Source organism: Piliocolobus tephrosceles, chromosome 4 (assembly GCF_002776525.5).
Source record: "Piliocolobus tephrosceles isolate RC106 chromosome 4, ASM277652v3, whole genome shotgun sequence".
Taxonomy (NCBI): Eukaryota; Metazoa; Chordata; class Mammalia; order Primates; family Cercopithecidae; genus Piliocolobus; species Piliocolobus tephrosceles.
Window position 1 is genome coordinate 33,415,159 of NC_045437.1, and position 16,840 is coordinate 33,431,998.

At 39.6% G+C, this 16,840-nt stretch overlaps 1 protein-coding gene across 2 annotated transcripts in view; it reads right to left on the reverse strand.

The window, feature by feature from the left end:
• Positions 1 to 16,553, reverse strand: part of C1QTNF3 (C1q and TNF related 3) — a 23,767-nt gene extending 7,214 nt beyond the window's left edge. The window contains exons 1-4 of one of the 2 annotated variants that reach the window (XM_023216543.2): positions 16,335 to 16,500; positions 8,927 to 9,038; positions 6,549 to 6,703; positions 2,021 to 2,150 (exon numbers count right to left, since the gene is read on the reverse strand). In XM_023216543.2, the coding sequence (XP_023072311.1) occupies positions 2,021 to 2,150; positions 6,549 to 6,703; positions 8,927 to 9,038; positions 16,335 to 16,418 (481 nt within the window). In that variant the 5' untranslated portion in view covers positions 16,419 to 16,500. Of the gene's footprint in view, positions 1 to 2,020; positions 2,151 to 6,548; positions 6,704 to 8,926; positions 9,039 to 16,115 lie in introns of both variants that reach the window. The other variant, XM_023216542.2, reaches the window with a different exon arrangement.
• Positions 16,554 to 16,840: the final 287 nt, after the last annotated feature.

Below are 16,840 nucleotides of genomic sequence, written 5' to 3' on the forward strand. Positions count from 1 at the left end.
AAAGAAAGAAAGAAAGAAAGAAAGAAAGAAAGAAAGAAAGAAAGAAAAAAAGAAAGAAAGAAAAAAAAAGGACTCCTGAAGGCGAGGGAACCAGGAAGTATAAGACTGGCTTCAGAAGCTTTCATCGACCCAGTGCAGTCTGGAGAGGCAGTGGAAGTGTGACCAAGGAAAACAAACATCAGGCCCATACTTAAAAGAATCAGTTAGTCCCCTGGAAGCAGGGGAGGGAGCCTTTGAGTTATCCAGTCTAGAAACTACCCTGGTCCTTTCTTCAGCAAGAAACTAGAGCATATAGCTGGTCTAGGAAAATCCAACTCATTCAATCATCAGTTAATTTTTAAAGGAGAAAAGAAAAGCAAAAATGACCCTAATGTTTTAATAATACTCTCCAAGAAAAAAATGTTGTCATGTAGTAGATGAAAAATGTAGCCATGAATTTATACTAATAAAGCAAATACCTCTATGAAAGAACATTATAGAACAAAAGGTGCGAACCCATGGTAGAAATAGCCAGACAATACAAGGAATTAAAAGCTGGGGGCATCAGAAAAACCTGGTGAGACCTGAATAAAGTCCATAATTTAGTCATAGTATTGTACCTAGATTAATTTCTTTATTTTAGCAATTGCACTTTGGTTATTTAAAATGTTAATAGTAGGGGAAGATGGTTAAAGAAAATATGAGAACTTTGTATAATATTTTTATAACTCTCCTATAAGTCTAAAATTAATTCAAAGTAGAAAGTTTGTAAAATGGGATTTTCTATTTATCGACTATCCAGAAACTTGAAAGCACATTTTGTTGATAAGGCTATCAGGAAATAAGTGCTTTCATATCTTAACAATTTAAGTATATTGGTACAACCCTTACAGGGAGCAATTTGGCAAAATTGATAAAAATTATGGATATGTTTATACTGATAACATTCCTAAAACTTTAGCCTACAGATACACCTGTAAGTGATCAATTACAAAGTGGTATATTCTTGCCGGCATGGTGGCTTATACCTGTAATTCCAGCATTTTGGGAGGCTGAGGCAGGCAGATCACTTCAGGCCAGGAATTTCAGACCAGCCTGGCCAACATGGTAAAACACGGTAGTCTCTACTAAAACTACAAAAATTAGCCAGGTGTGGTGGCCTGGGTCTGTAGTTCCAGCTACTCAGGAGGCTGAGTGGGGAGGATCACTTAAGCTTGGGAGGCAGAGGTGGCAGAGGTTACACTGGGCCGAGATGGCACCACCGTACTCCAGGCTGGGCGACAGAGTGAGACCCTGCCTAGAAAAAAAAAAAAAAATCCACCACCACGACCAAAAAAACCACACTGGAAACAACCCAAATGTCCAGCAATAAGGGAATCATTAAATATACTTTGGTACATCCAGCTATAAGAAAGAAGATGAAGTAATGATGTGAAAAGATTTCTAAAATATATTGTTAGTTTTTTTAAAAAGCAAAACACAATCAGAATGTAGACTGTCCTAGCTTTTATATAGAAATGTGAGAAGATATACTTGTATTCATTTGCATAAACAAACTCTTTTAACTTTTTAAATAAGTAAATGTATTACCTGCTCAATTTCTTTTAATTAAAAAAATAGGATCAGGCACTCCTTGAGGTGGTGGCAAGGGGAGGAAACAGTTATGACACATTTAAACTGAGAATTACGTTTTAAGGACTTTTAAAGTCTGAGGTAACTATGTCCTCTTAAGAATTATTTAGCTCAGTCTAGATCAGAGTTAATAATATTAATGACTATGGCCATATTTAAAAACTATTTTTGTGTTTTCAGATTCTAATTCATCTACTTTGAAATCCAATAGAAATCTATATGAGCTGTTTGGTTTAACTTGAATCAGAAAAAAATAACTACCTTAATGTCTTCCTTTATTTCCTACTCCCTTCCTCCTTCTTTTCCTCCCTCCCTTTCTCCATCCCTCCCTCTCTTCTTTCCTTCCTTCCTTAATTGTCTTTCTTATTACATTGATTAACTCAATCTTCATCCAATGTTTCCATCTCACCTGATACTGGGGCCCCAAATCTACCAGTCATGACATCAAAGAAGTTTCCAATGTTGGTCTCAACACTGCTGAAGATAATCCCACTGTTCTGATTGCTGAAGTGTGTTGCCAGAGAAGCCATGAATGCAATCTAAGGAAAGAATTATTGGTCAATAAATAGGCAATTTATCTTAAAGAAGTCAAGTTTTTATGCAGATTAGTTTGTTAAACATTATACATAATAGCAAGATTGGGAATAAACATCAATCTATGGAGAAAGAAAGAAAGAAATTACGGTAATTCCTAACATTTGAATGCTATGCAGCCGTTAGACTGACAATGTCTATCAACAGTTCTGAACATAGGTTTCAAAGATTATTTGTCTTTCAAATGATTTTTGAAATATTAAAATTCTGTTATCAAATAATACCAGAAAAATTTAGATGAAATTTTCCACTTACAGCCGTGAAATGCACATTAGCCAATTCAAGGATGTGAGAAACCCTATAGCCAAACATTTTAATTTTGGTAACCCTGCATTATTTTTTCCCCAAAAGATACCTATTAATTTATTGTTTTTGTTTATATAGATAAGTTCTCACTACGTTGCCACGGCTGGTCTCAAACTCCTGGGCTCAAGAGATTCACGTTCCCCGGCCTCCCAAAGTGCTAGGATTACAGGTGCGAGCCATGGTGCCCAGCCTATTAATTTCTAATGAAACTAATTCTTTGAATACACTTTGAGAATTCTTGATGCTGATCTAAATGTGCATCCATATAAAATGAGAAAATATCTTCAATACACTGTTTACTCAAAAAGTAGACAACACAAGATCATTATTGTCTGATACCAGACTTTATTAACTGTGTCTGTGTGGATGGAGTTATTGTGTGGGCAAATTCAGAAAAATATCTGCAAGAATATTCTTGAAATTATTCATAGCAGGTCTTTCTTGGTAGAAGTTTCATGGGAAAGTTTTCCTTTCTTCATTACACTTATAATTTTCAAGTTAATATGTATTAATTTTATATTCAGAAAAAAGAGATACCAATTTTAAAGATATAGAATTGTATTTATTTACATAACAGACATTTAGGATAGATTGTCATTCATGAAATAAAGTAATAATATGTATATATATATGTTCCCATCATATTTAAAAGTAACATGTATATAAGTATGCATAAATCTGAAAAGTTATGTAACTGTATGTTAATAGTAATCATTTCTGGGCATGTTTTATTATTTTCGGCCCAGGAGTTTTCTAATTTTTTTAACAATGAAAAGATATTACATGAATAACCTTTAAAAGGTAAAACGGAGTGTTTCCAGTTATCTAAAATATAGAAAAATGGTTTACTAAAATTAGCAATCTTTTTGAATATTAGAAGAGCAAAAATTTTTCGGCATGATTTTGGATGAAAAAATGTCATATTGGAACTGCAAAGTTTAGAGATAGGAGAATCTGAGAAGTCATTCAATGGTCAACACCCATTTCTGGGAATGGTTACAAATACTTTATGTATAATCTTTTAAGGAACTTTGAAAGCCTCTGCTCAATCGGTAAAAGATCAGCAAAGAGAATTAACTTAAGAAACCAGCTCATATTGGCAACCAAGATGCTCTATGAGTTTGGGAATAAAGCTGTCTACTTGGGCCCAAAGATATGAGATTAAAGCCCACCTCTCTTAATTCTGTCACTTGGCAAGTCATTGAGTGATTGAGCCTCAAATTTCTATATTCCTTAAGTGGAGAATGGGGTACTACTCTTCCTCCTCCTGGCACCGCTACTACTATTGTTACCACCTCTATGCTACTAATGTCCAAAGACAGGGTTGAAGCTCAAAATACAAAATGTTAAAATAATTTAAAAAGCCTTGAGATAATTCCACCTGTCAAGAAAAGCTTTTGTCACTATTCACAATAGCAAAGACATGGAATCAATTTAAATTCCCATTGATGACAGTTGGACATATACACCATGGAATACTATGCAGCTATGAAAAACAATGAGATCATGTCCCTTGCAGGAGCATGGATGGAGTGGGAGGCCATTATCCTTAGCAAACTAATGCAGGAACAGGAAATCAAACACCGCATATTCTCATGTATATGTGTGAGCTAAATGATAAGAATACGTGGACATATAGAGGGGAACAACACACACTGGGGCCTGTGGGAGGGTGGAAGGTGGGAGGACAGAGAGGATCAGGAAAATAACCAATGGGTACTAGGCTTAATACCTGGTGATAAAATAATCTGTACAATAAATCCCCATGACACAAGTTTACCTATGTAAAAAACCTGCACATGTACCCCTGAATTTAAAATAAAAGTTTTTTTAAAAAAGAAAAGCTTTTGCTTAAAATCACCATTGAAGAATGAGTTGTGAAAGTCAAAGTCAATCCTTCATCCAAATGAGTCATTCAAACTGAGTGTAAGTTAGATTAATAAATTCTTTAACTTGCTGGGACCTTCAAAGAATGTGAAGTTCCCTCCTTCAAAATCTGCCTAAGACCCAAATGATTGTACTGTGATTTTAGGGTAAAATAGCTGATGGGGCAAATTTAATAATTGCCCAGAATGTTCTCTATCAAACTGGCTACTCTAGGGCCCCTTCTCCATGGTTTACCATTCATAGGTTCTGGGTTAGAGTGTCTAGCTTTGAGATGTGTATCTTCTATCTTATTAAATACCGTAACCTGGTTGAGTGGCATCTCTAGCCTTTTTGTTTGTAAATTTATACTGGCACATGGATTGCAGGTTGCTGAAATTATTAAACAGCATTTGGCTAGGCACAGTGGCTCACACCTGCAATCCCAGCACTTTGGGAGGCTGAGGCAGGTGGATCACTGGAGGCCAGGAGTTCGAGATCAGCCTGGCCAACATAGCGAAATGCTGTCTCTACTAAAAATACAAAAAAATTAGCCGGGCATGGTGTTGCGCACCTGTAATCCCAGCTACTCCAGAGGCTGAGGCAAGAGAATCGCTTGAACCCTGGTGGAGGCTGCAGTGCGCCAAGATCACACCACTGCCCTCCAGCCTGTGCACACACACACAAAACAAAACAAAAACAGCATTCATTTAAAAGTTGCAAAACCCACAAAAAGCAGTGAGAGTAACACACTAACTATTTAAGTTATTTTAAACTTGAAAAACCAAGGCCCAGAAAAATGATGGAACTTATACAGGGTCAAACAACCACCATACACGCACAAATAAAAGACAGTTTCCCCCTAACTGATCTTTCAGGCAAGAATCGCTTTATAGTGTAGCTCTTCAAAAATCTCTCATGTTGCAGGATTTTATCTCAGTTACTTTATTTTTATCCACTAGTTACTTTTTTTGGGAAGACACTAGCCAGAAAGAAACTTAATTTTTAAAAAATGCTCGTTTTCAATGCTGATAGCAGTCTCCTGGAGGGGATCCATTTCAAAATATTAGCCCTCCTCCACCTTCCAGAAATAACCCAACATTAGTAATTTTTCTTGTGACCTCACCTCACATTTACAAGTTTAAGATGTTGTTGGCAATAAGAACTTTAACGGTCATTTAAAAAAGAGATAAAGAATAGATGGGTACATGAGCTTGGGATAAAATGTACACTTTTAACCTCATAAATTGATTTTTTAAACTTTATGCTGAAATGAATGTAATCTGGTCTGGAACACTGAGTGGATGACTCAAAACTGAAATCTTCCATTGATAAAGAAGATTCTGACAAGAAAAACTCAAGTAAAATTTATACCGCAAGGTCAAGCGTGGTGGCTCAAGCCTGTAATCCCAGAACTCTTTTGGGAGGCCAAGGCAGGCAGATCACTTCAGGCCAGGAATTTGAGACCAGCCTGGCCAACACGGCAAAAACCTGTCTCTATCAGAAATACAAAAATTAGCCAGGTGTGGTGATGCATGCCTGTAATTCCAGGTACTAGGGAGGCTGAGGCAGGGAATTGCTCAAACCCACGAGGCAGAGGTTGCAGTGTGCCGAGATTGTGCCACTGCACACCAGCCTGGGCAAGAGAGAAAGACTCTGTTTCAAAAAATAAATAAATACAAATTATACCACAAAATCTGAGTTGAGAGAAAACAATATATATCAATATTTATGTAGGCATTAGTATGTGTAAATATAACATTAATAAATAAAATATTGTAACCAGACATTTCACCATTCCATTTATATATTTAAATGTTTATATATTTGAGTTGGCCCAAACCCTTATTACATCTTATTACATTCTTAAAAAACATCTCATTTCAGAAAATAGGAGATTAATTTATATTCAGCGTTGCCTTGGATTTGGTCCTATGTGGGTCTTAGATTTCACTCTTCATAAATGTCTCTCCTCCCTAAGAATAATATCAAAGTCCTCCTTTTGGACAGCATGGGCCTTATGCAAACGTCCTGTGATGTAGAAGAACAAACTGAGACTCAGATTTACTCAGGATTGGGGAAGACTTGAGGAAGCACTTGAACATCCTGATTCCTGGCCCCTTGTGGTCAGGGAAGTTGGAAAGCCACCAGGAGATGTACTGAGGATGGTTTACCTGAAGTTCTGGTGGAATCCCTGGGTAGCCCTTCTCTCCTTTGGGGCCATGCTGCCCCCGCTCCCCTCGAGGCCCCAGGTCACCTTTGTCGCCCTTCTCACCTTTGGCTCCTTCATGGCCGGTGGCTCCATTGTTGCCATTGTTTCCATGGTTTCCTTAAACAAGCAGATATCATCACATGAGAAAACCCAGTCGCTCATACTTACCGTCCATTTCTAGACAAACTGTCCAAACTCAATTATGAAAGGGGCCCATTCGAAACAATCCCAACTATAACCAATGGATATCATCATCTAAATAGGGCACCAGGCTCTGAAAGAAGCCTTAGATACCCTAAAGCTCCAAAGCCTGTTGATCCTTTGAAGCAAGGCTTAGAGGAAAAATTGTGTAGAATTCTAATTATGACATTATCATTTAAAATAGCCAAGACTGGAAACCACCTATATAATCACCAATATTAGGAAGGCATGACATATTCTAGAAACTATGTTATATAGTCATAAAAAAGAAGGCTGAAGAAAAACATTTAATGATATAGTGATATTCATGATATTTTTAGATTTTAAAGTTATAAGTGGCCAGGTACCATGGCTCACACCTGTAACCTCAACACTCTGGGAAGCCATGGTGGGAGGATCACCTGAGCCCTAGAGTTTGAGACAAGCTTGAGCTATATGACGAGATCCCATCTTTACAAAAATAGAAATTAAAAAATTAGCCAGGTGTAGTGGTGCGCACCTGTAGTCCCAGGTCTTTGGGAGGCTGAGGCAGGATGACCTCTTGAGCGTAAGAGGCCAAGGCTACAGGGAGCCTGGATCATGCCACTTCACTCCAGCCTGGACAAAAGAGCCAGACCTTGTTTCAGGAAAAAAAAAAAAAAAAAAGTGATGAGTAAATAGAGATAACATGGTACTCTCTGTTTGGAAAAAGATGTATTTATGTATTATATCCATAGGGAAAAAAAGACAAGAATAAGTTACAGAAAAATATTCATGGAGATTCTTTTCTAAATGTGAACATGAGTAATTTTCATGTCATTCTGTATATTTTTCTGTCTCTTTAAAGTTTTCTACAAAAAACGCATATCACTTTTACAACTGAGGAAAAGGTAAACTCATTCATTAAACAAATTACAGCAATGATTTTGAAAGCAAGAGTTGGAAAATAATTTTAACTTTTCCCTTTGCCACCAAGAGATAATTTCTACACCTCTTCTTTATTTTTAATATTTGCTAAATTTCAGGCTTTTTGCTGTTTATTTTGCATGCTACCCTTGGTCGGTTATCATAGCAGGCTTACAACCCTTCCAAATGCTCAATACTAAATTGAGCTAATTAACATATGCATGAACTTTGACTGTGTTTACAAATTAATGTGTTCAGTGACAAAGCCATTTCCTGCTTAGAACACATTTAACCAAGGCCAGCCTTATGTGTAACCTCAGAAGAGTTAAGACCTGAGAAGATTTTACAAGGGTCGAAATAATCCCTACCCTACATCATTGCACCTGCCGGCTGCTGTCCTTGATGGCCAATGACATAGATTCCAAGCCAGTAAATGTAGTTTAAAGTTTAACATAAGATTTTCTTGCTGTAAATTTGTTTTTGTGCAAGAAGCTACTCAAAAGTAGAAAAAAAATTGAACCACATTTGATCAATATTAACATCAATGAGAGTAAGTCACAGAAGAGCCAGTGGACTTTGGCCAGACCCTGAGATGAGGTCCTACCCTAGGGATTAACCTGAGGATGAAGACAATAAAACCCAAGATAGGCTTGGGAGCCCCAAATTGAGGGGATCTGGGCTACCCTTTCCTGGACTGACCCAGGTACCAGCAGGCCCGTGGCACTCCCCTGTGCCTGGCAGCAATGGTACAGTACAGATGGCTGAACTGTTGGCCAAGTGGGGTCTGATGTAGCTCCAGAGCATTCCCCATGCCACTACATGGTGCTGGAGCCTAAAAATGTTTCCATGAGGCCAAGAGTGATAAGAGTCAACTGAGAGATGACTGAACATGGAGAGACCCTGAGACTGGAGGAAGAAGCACTTAGCTGGACCTAGAGTCACACAGAAGGATGCACAGCTCAGTGACTGGCATTGAGATGGCTGTAGCCCAGATCGGTAAGCTTTCGGGTCTACTCTGCCCTTCATAAAGCGCGCTGTGGCAGATATACTGGAAAGAAGACTATGACCTGATCGTTTCAGACTCAATGCTGGTGAGGATCCTCCCAGCCTATGAACATGGTACTCCAGGGTGCCATGAGTCTAGTGGATCCTTTGGATCACACTGAAGTGATCCCAAATTATTTAGGTTTGCCCTTTGCTCCTACTTTAGCTCAGGCTGCAATTAGATTGACAGCATGTCTTGCTCATCCTTACCTGGAATGCCAGGAGGGCCCGGTGGCCCAGGGGGGCCTTGGTAGCCTCGAAAGCTGTAGTCTCCATGACAACACTTACTGCAGTCTGGGGGTAGTCCTCTGGTTTGTGGAGACTAAAAAGACAGAAAGAGAAGCTTCAGAACAAAAGGTACTTGTGAGCAATTAGGATTTCTAAATTTTCACTGACCTTGACCCTTAGGCAAGCTTAACTCCAATCAATCACAGCAAGATCAGAAGAGATGGGATGCGGTGGAGATATCAATGGCACAGGGTCAGGGAATAGTTAAGGTCAGTTGATGATCAAAGAAAAAGGCAACAAGAAAGTCAATAGAGGAAGATGCTCTTTGAAAAGGTGTGTGGGTGGAAGTGGGAAGTTGGGTCCTATTTCTGGAAAGTGCCTTCCTGCTGCTACTGTAACAGCAAAGGAAGAAACTCCTTCAGAAGTGGACTTGAAAGCCTTTTCTCTTTTCCAACTGCCATAGCCCCAGATGTAGCTAAATTGAGTAGACGGTCCTCAAATTACAAGAATTATCCACTTCAAACACTGTTTTTAAATGCTTACTATATGCATGATAGTAAGTTAAGAGCTAGATTAAGATTTCCTGGAAATTCTGAATAGTAACACTAGTTTTTCAAACAGCCATAGCACACTTAAATTGTCTTAGAAAACGAAGGAAATAAAGTATTCTTTAGTTCAATACATTTATTTATTTGTTTAACTGACAACTAGAAATTATATGTATATTTATCATGTATAACATGTTGTTGTAAACTAAGTACACAGTGTAAAATACTAAATTGAACTAATTAACATATACATTGTCTCATACACTGTTTTTGTAGAGAGAGCACTTAAAATCTACTCTCAACAATTTTCAAGAATATAACACATTGCTATTAACTATAAGTCCAATACATTTTTATTAATTATCTACATCTTGAAACAACTTTAACTTTATCAGTAAATCAACTATTTAACATGATTTCTATTTCACACATTCCACTTTAAAATGTGAAATGATTAGGCCAGGCATGGTGGCTCACACCTGTAATCCCAGCACTTTTGGAGGCCGAGGCAGGTGGATCACCTGAGGTTAGGAGTTGGAGACTAGCCTGGCCAACATGGTGAAACTCCATCTCTACTAAAAATGCAAAAATTAGCCAGGCATGGTGGTGCATGCCTGTAATCCCAGCTACTTGGGAGGCTGAGGCAAGAGAATCACTTGAACCCAGGAGGCAGAGGTTGCAGTGAGCTGGGACAGCACCATTGTACTCCAACCCGGGTGACAAGAGCAAGACTCAGTCTCAAAAAAAAAAAAAAAAAAAAAAAACTGTGAAATGATTATCCCACTCTTTGAACCAATATTTTATAAGCATTTAATGGGTACTAAATATGCTCAAGTATGATGCCGAGTGAAATGCTTATTTACACAAAGATAAATTTCTAAAATACATGCTGTCTAAGAGCTAAAGACTTAGTGGAAGTTGATTGGCAGAAAAGTTAAAGTTGCTTATGATATTTGAACTCTTATCTAAATTGGCAACTTGCCTTTTAATTATGTCATACAAAATACGTGTGGAAATCTTCCTAGACATCAATTATAATTCAATGGTCTTTTGAAAACAGCATGTTGTTGCTAAGAGATTCATGAAAAAAATGAAGTAAAGGAGGGAAAAAGGAGGACAGGGAAGAAGAGAAAGAAAAAGGAGACACAGAGGGAGGAAAAAAGAATTTAAAATTCAAGTTGCATTTATCACTAAAAATTTAAGCAGAAAACTGGGTCAAAACTTCACACAGTTAAACATTTAGACCTTACTTTCTTTTCTTTCTAAAAATGGGTTTGGATTTTGTTCTCACTCTCTCACCGCTTTTTCCTAAAATTTTCCACAAAGCTATTCAGGGAAAACACCGAACAGTATCTGTAGCACAAGCATTCTCCTGCAACAGCTCAGAACCCAAGTCTTGCTGATCAGGAGCTGTAACTTAGAGCTAACTCCTAGTCTTGTCTTCAGTCTACCAGGCTGAAACCTGGACAAGAACTAGAGTGTATGAAAACCTTCTGTCAAATTGGTAGGGGAAGAAAAAATCAACTAAAGCCATTGGTTTGAGGTGAGGGATTTCATTAGTGATTTTATCTGAGGGATTTCAGGACACTTGGAAAGTCAAAGACACCACGGCATGCCCCACTTTCTAATCCAAAACTGTAATCTGAGAAGGAAGGATTCCATATTTCCCGTTATGGTTTTGCTAATGTGAAATTCAGCCTTTTAAACCTCAGAAAATCCAGGGCTCTGCCAATGATGAATTTTAAGGATGGAAAAGGGAGGAGAAGGAGGGAAAATCCTCAAGTGGAACCACTGATGTAGGAATGGAATGGAAATACTGAAATGCTTAGGAATGTTGAAACACCCACTGGACTGAAACTAGAATTTCCATCATGGTGCTGCGTGACCTTAGAGAAGTCACTGTTCTCCAGATATCTTTTTTGTTTGTTTTGTTTTTGGCTATTAAATTGGAGGATTGGATGAGGTAGTGTTGGTGCACAGAAAATGACCCTTCAAAATACGTGCTTCAACGTGTTGAGTGGTTTGGAAACCGAAGGCTTCAGAAATAAGCCATGAAGATAAGGTGAGCACAGGGAGGACGGAAGGCTCTGCGGAGCAGGACAAAAGCTTGCTTGATCTTGATTTTCAGTACGAATGCAGGTCATGAGAGAGGGGCCTCTGACCTTTAGCGTTTTAATAAAGAGGTGTTGGAAGAGCTATCACAGGGAAAACTGGCTTGTGGCAAATCTCTTATTAAAAAAAAAGAAGAGAAAAGAAAGAAAGAAGCCTCAGATCCAAGGTCTCTCTCTGACCTTTCCCGGCCTCCCAGTCTCTGATCTTCTTTCCAGAAGTGCCGGGAGGGACTCTGTCTGGAATTTCTTTATTTGACTAAGGAAGTGTCTTTCCAAAAGAAATGCAATTGTCTTAAGACCCCCTCCTTAGGAATCTCATCAAATAGCCAGGAAAGATCAACCACTGGAGAAGCGAAGATACTGGGAGTCATCACAAGGCTCAGACAGGCTTTTTTTTCTATTTCCTGAGGGCAGCTGGAGCCACAATCTGGGAAGCTTTAAGACAACCTCTGTTCACAGTAAATTTCTCTCCCTTCCCTTCTTGACACTGTTACAGTAGGTGGCTACTCAGACATGAGCAGGGTAGGGGAGAGCTCTACCTGACCAGGAATGTCAGATGATCATCAGGTGATGATCAAGTGGCTTTTAACTCTCTCTAAAATAATAATTGGTTGCAGCCAGTGCCAGGGAAAGGCAGTCTTTGTAAAGATAGAAAAAACCTGAAACTGGTTATCAGCAGCTTCCCAATAAGATCTCAGGAGTTGGGCAAGTGGGCTCAAGCATGTGCATCAAGAGGCAAAATGGCAGAGTTTAAGTGGCAAATGACTTCCTAGGAGCATTTGGCTGGTGAGGGAAGAATACCTCAAGTGAGCATGCTTACAACTCCAGTAAACACACTGTGCATGCTCACCTCCCAAGTAAGTGCTGGCAGGCCACTGCACATGTGGACAACCCACCCCAAGGGAAGAATCAAGGCAGAAGTAATGCAAGACCCCATGAGTATGCCAGCGTAAAACCCCCAAGTCAAAAGGTCAAACAGTGCACTTGTCTCTCAAGTTGCCCATTTGGCCCTCTTCCAAGTATACCTGCCTTCCTGTTGTTCCTGCTCTAAAGCTTTTTAATAAACTTTCATTCCTGCTCTAAAACTTGCCTTGGTCTCTCCTTCTGCCCTATGACCCTCAATGGAATTGAGGAGCCAAGAATTCAGGTTGCTGCAGACCCACATGGATTCACTGCTGGTAACAACACCTCCCCCAGGGCTCAGAGGAAATTTGTAATTTACTTCTACATTCCCCAACTCCCCGCTACCCTACATGGAAGTGTGTGTAAGCATGCATACTGCATTGGGCTATTGGGAAATCATCCCCATGTGATTCCTGTGTGCTATGCACATTAAGTAAATCTGTATGTGTTTTTCTCCTATTGATCTGCCTTTGGACAGTTCATTTTCAGAGACTCTTCAGAGGATGAAACAGGAGATTTCCCACTTTTTCCCTACAATCGCCTTGCATTTTTTTCCAGCTCTACAATGCAAAGATACTGAAGTATTTTCCAAAGCTTCAAATAATAATTTAGAAACATTTTGTTTTTAAAGTCTAGTATCTAGGCACAAGAATTCAGCTGCAGGAGATGAGGTTGCTCAATGCTAAAGTCAGCTAGGATTGGAAGTGCAAGACCAGGCTATTTGAGGGCGCTTTAATTGCACAGAGCTGCCACCAGAACTGCGAGAGGCTTCTGGTTGCTGCTACTAATCAGGCGCCTCGTGAGAACCCTTCAGCAACATTGCATTACAGGTTCCTTCCTCTGGCCTTGTCTTTCAAAGTTCAGTCGAATGGAACAATGCTTGTGAGTCTTTCGCTGGAGCTTTTAGAACAAGTTGGACAGGATGTGTTAATTCAGAAGTTTTCTCCTAGGTAAGGGAAAATTACATGTAGGTAGTTGCTATTTATGATCTCCGTAAGTTTATCATCGCCTTTCCCAAAAGCAGGTCAAATTTGTATGCAGAAGGCATGTAATTCTGCAGCATGGGAGAAAGAGTTTCTCTCTAAGACACGCTCCATCAATTTTGTAGATGGAGGCCTAGGGGTAATGATGCAGAATTGAGCTCTCCTACTAGTAAGTGACTTCTAGGAAGGAGAGTCATAGCTCCTTTTTTAAAACCTCCTGCCCCAAAAAAAGGGAAAAGAAAGAAGAGGAAGGGAATTGGGAAGAGGGAGAAATGGGTATCCAGGAGAAGGAGGGGAGATTGATAAAGGTGAATGACAAAGAGGCTGCAGAGAAGAAAATACCAGGAAAAGAGAGCCCAGGTCTGCCCACCCCAGATTTCTGGCCATTGTACTCCACCATGAACCCACAGCCGGAGCATCTTTCCAGACCATATATCTGATTACCTCACTGTCCTGCTATGAACAAACAAAACCTAGCTGGCAAAGCAAAATCTAAGCTCCTAAACCAGCTAGCAGAATCCTTCTTGTCACTAAAATCTTGTAACATCCCGTCCCCACCAATCCCCATCCCTGCATCCCTAACCCAGGAGCTTCAGCCACAGCCAACTCCTCACAGGCTTTCCAGTCTCTGTTGCAGCACTTTTTTTTTTTAATCTGTTGTGGATAGTCGTTCTTTTAATCTCATCTTTTAAGATCCAACTCAAAGACTATCAGTACTTTGACACTTTTGCCCAGCAGCCTTTTATGTACTGACTTTATTTAACACATGGCATTTAATTAAACTTAATTTAATTAACAAAAATTTGTCTCTACTATAGCACTCCAGGATTGTTTGGACATGGGAGCTCAGGCAAATTTATCTTTATATATCCCTGGCCCCCCTTTTAAAGTTTGGTACAAAGTAGAGACACAAGAAATGCTTGGGAACTGAACGAATAAGAGGAAAAGTGAATTATGATCAAAGAAGAGGGACAGGGGAAGTAGGGAAAGAAGGAAGAACGTAGCACAATCCTAAATTCAATCTGTGGTCTCCACAGCCATCGGTAGAGGAGTTGTATTGAAAACTTCCAGAATATCAGTAACTCTAAATATCCTCAATATCTCCTGTTGGTGGTTTGTTTGAAAATACTTCAGGAACCTAGAAGCTAGAGTGAAGGAGAAATGTGATTTGCATTTCAGTGGCCTGCTGGCTGTTGGTTGTCAGGACATAATGACCAAAGACAACCTTTAACTTCCTTCTGCTTCCTTTGGGGGAATCACACTGCCATGGTCAGGAAGGATACCATCTGTGAAATGGAAAGTCCAGATCAAGTCTCGGACGGAAGTGAAAATATCTTCACCACAAAACAAAAACAAACAAAAACCCACACACAAATCAGTATTAATCATTACCCTTCAGCCAAAAGATTGTCAGATGCACAGACAATCTCTAAAAGTGGCTTTCAAAGGATAGGATCATATTTAGAGATTATCGTTTCTTCTATGGCTCCTTAAAGAAGCAATTTTCTCTGGATACATCCACCACAGAATGGTTTGGACAACTGCATTGCGTGGTCAAGTTAAAAGTTCTGGATTAGTTTCAGATCTGCAACTGATTCTGTGTATGATCTTGATCTGATCATATAACCAAACAACCAACTCAAACTTCTGAATCTATGGTAGGAAGGATTTAGATTTCAATTACGTGAAATTCTTCAGGTCCTATTTAATGCATTAAAGTAATCAAATCTTATAGTAAAAACCTATGTGTTCAAATATCATATAACTCAAAGTAACTCTTCTTGCTTCCTCCATCAGTTTTCAGCACACTACATGCCTAGAGGGTAATTCAAAATGTGTCTCGTCATGTACTTAATATTTTAAATTACATTGAGTTTCACCAATTTGCAATTCACTCTACTGAAATCTTAACTCACTCTTGTACTACCAAGATTTAAAGATATTTCCTTAGAGCTGAATTTATAACCTGAGAAATAGATCAAGTCCTCTGTGATTATCAGGCATCAAATCATGCTATAAGGTTTGCATTTCAAACAGTTTATTTTTTATTTAACTCTTTAATTCTTTTTAAAACAGGCTGAACAGAGAGCTTAACATTCTAGAATGCTATAAATCAAATAAACAAGACTGCCATGAAATGTGACAGTATACTCACAAATCAAAGTAAAAAAACTTTGATTGCTTTTGACAAACTCAAAGGGCAGCTTCTCCCTGCTGGAAGGGATTAAGAAAGTCCAATTCTCTTAACAACAACAAATGATTGTCTACAGTGACCCATCGATCTGCATGGGTCAACACTCCTTTCCGGACCAACAGAGCAAGAAAGAAATCAAGTTCCAGCATAGCAGGAAGCTGACTGGCCGGGTTCCCCTTTCCGATGGGGTGATGCTACGACCACTATCCCATCACATCATTGCCGCCTCTGCTGATTTTCTAACAGAGACGGACAGTCTCTCTTGTACCGGAGAGCGATCCAGAAAGAGATTCACAAGCAGCTTAGCGAACTTCTCAGAAGCATTCACTGATTCTAAGAATCTTAGCCAAAAAAAGAACAACAACAACAACAACAGCAGCAACAGAACTCATTAAGCTTTCACAGATATCCTTAGAAGAGAATTCTGAGTACCTGGCCCCAGAATGGGGTGATCTGCGCTAGGTCATCTACCTCGGGGTGCGGTAGCTCATCTGGTCTCAGGGATTTTAGGTCTGTAGAAGTGTTATTATCCACAGTCCCAGTTTTAGGATGGCTCCGCTCTCTCACTTTCTCCCTCCTGGAGCCGCTACGGCCAGTCTGCTGGTGGCTTTGCACTATTCTTGCCACCACTTTATTAGTTCTTCCGCTCACCTCCATGTATTCATCTTGACACAGGCAAAAAGGGAGGAAAAACAAAGCCAGCAATTGCCAATAGACGAGCTGCCTCCAAAGCATGATTCTCAATAGAGCCTCAGAGCCCCCCTGAGAAGACAGCAGGGCTCCAGGAGCGTGGTCTCCTCGGGCAGATGCCAGGACTGGAGCTGAGAGCTGCAGCGGCGGAGTGGTTTTATACTTTGGTGTGTAATAAATAAGGCTGTAGGCATGCCAGAGTGACAGCAGCCCTCCTCCCCAGGCAGAACAACCCCCATTCATCATTTTCCCACACCACAGGCAAGAACGATTTGTGTGCACAGTTCCCAGTTGGCGAAATTCATAAATGTCACACCTTGGCACGTTTCTGTTGAAGTGTGAAGAAAACATACACAACCAGCTGGGAACAGAGAGCATGTGTCCAGCGGTTGGCTTTTGTGATTAGACATGGAAAGGCTGTGTATTTGCAGTCTAAAAAGCCTTTTGGAAAAACCTACCCTTGCGCT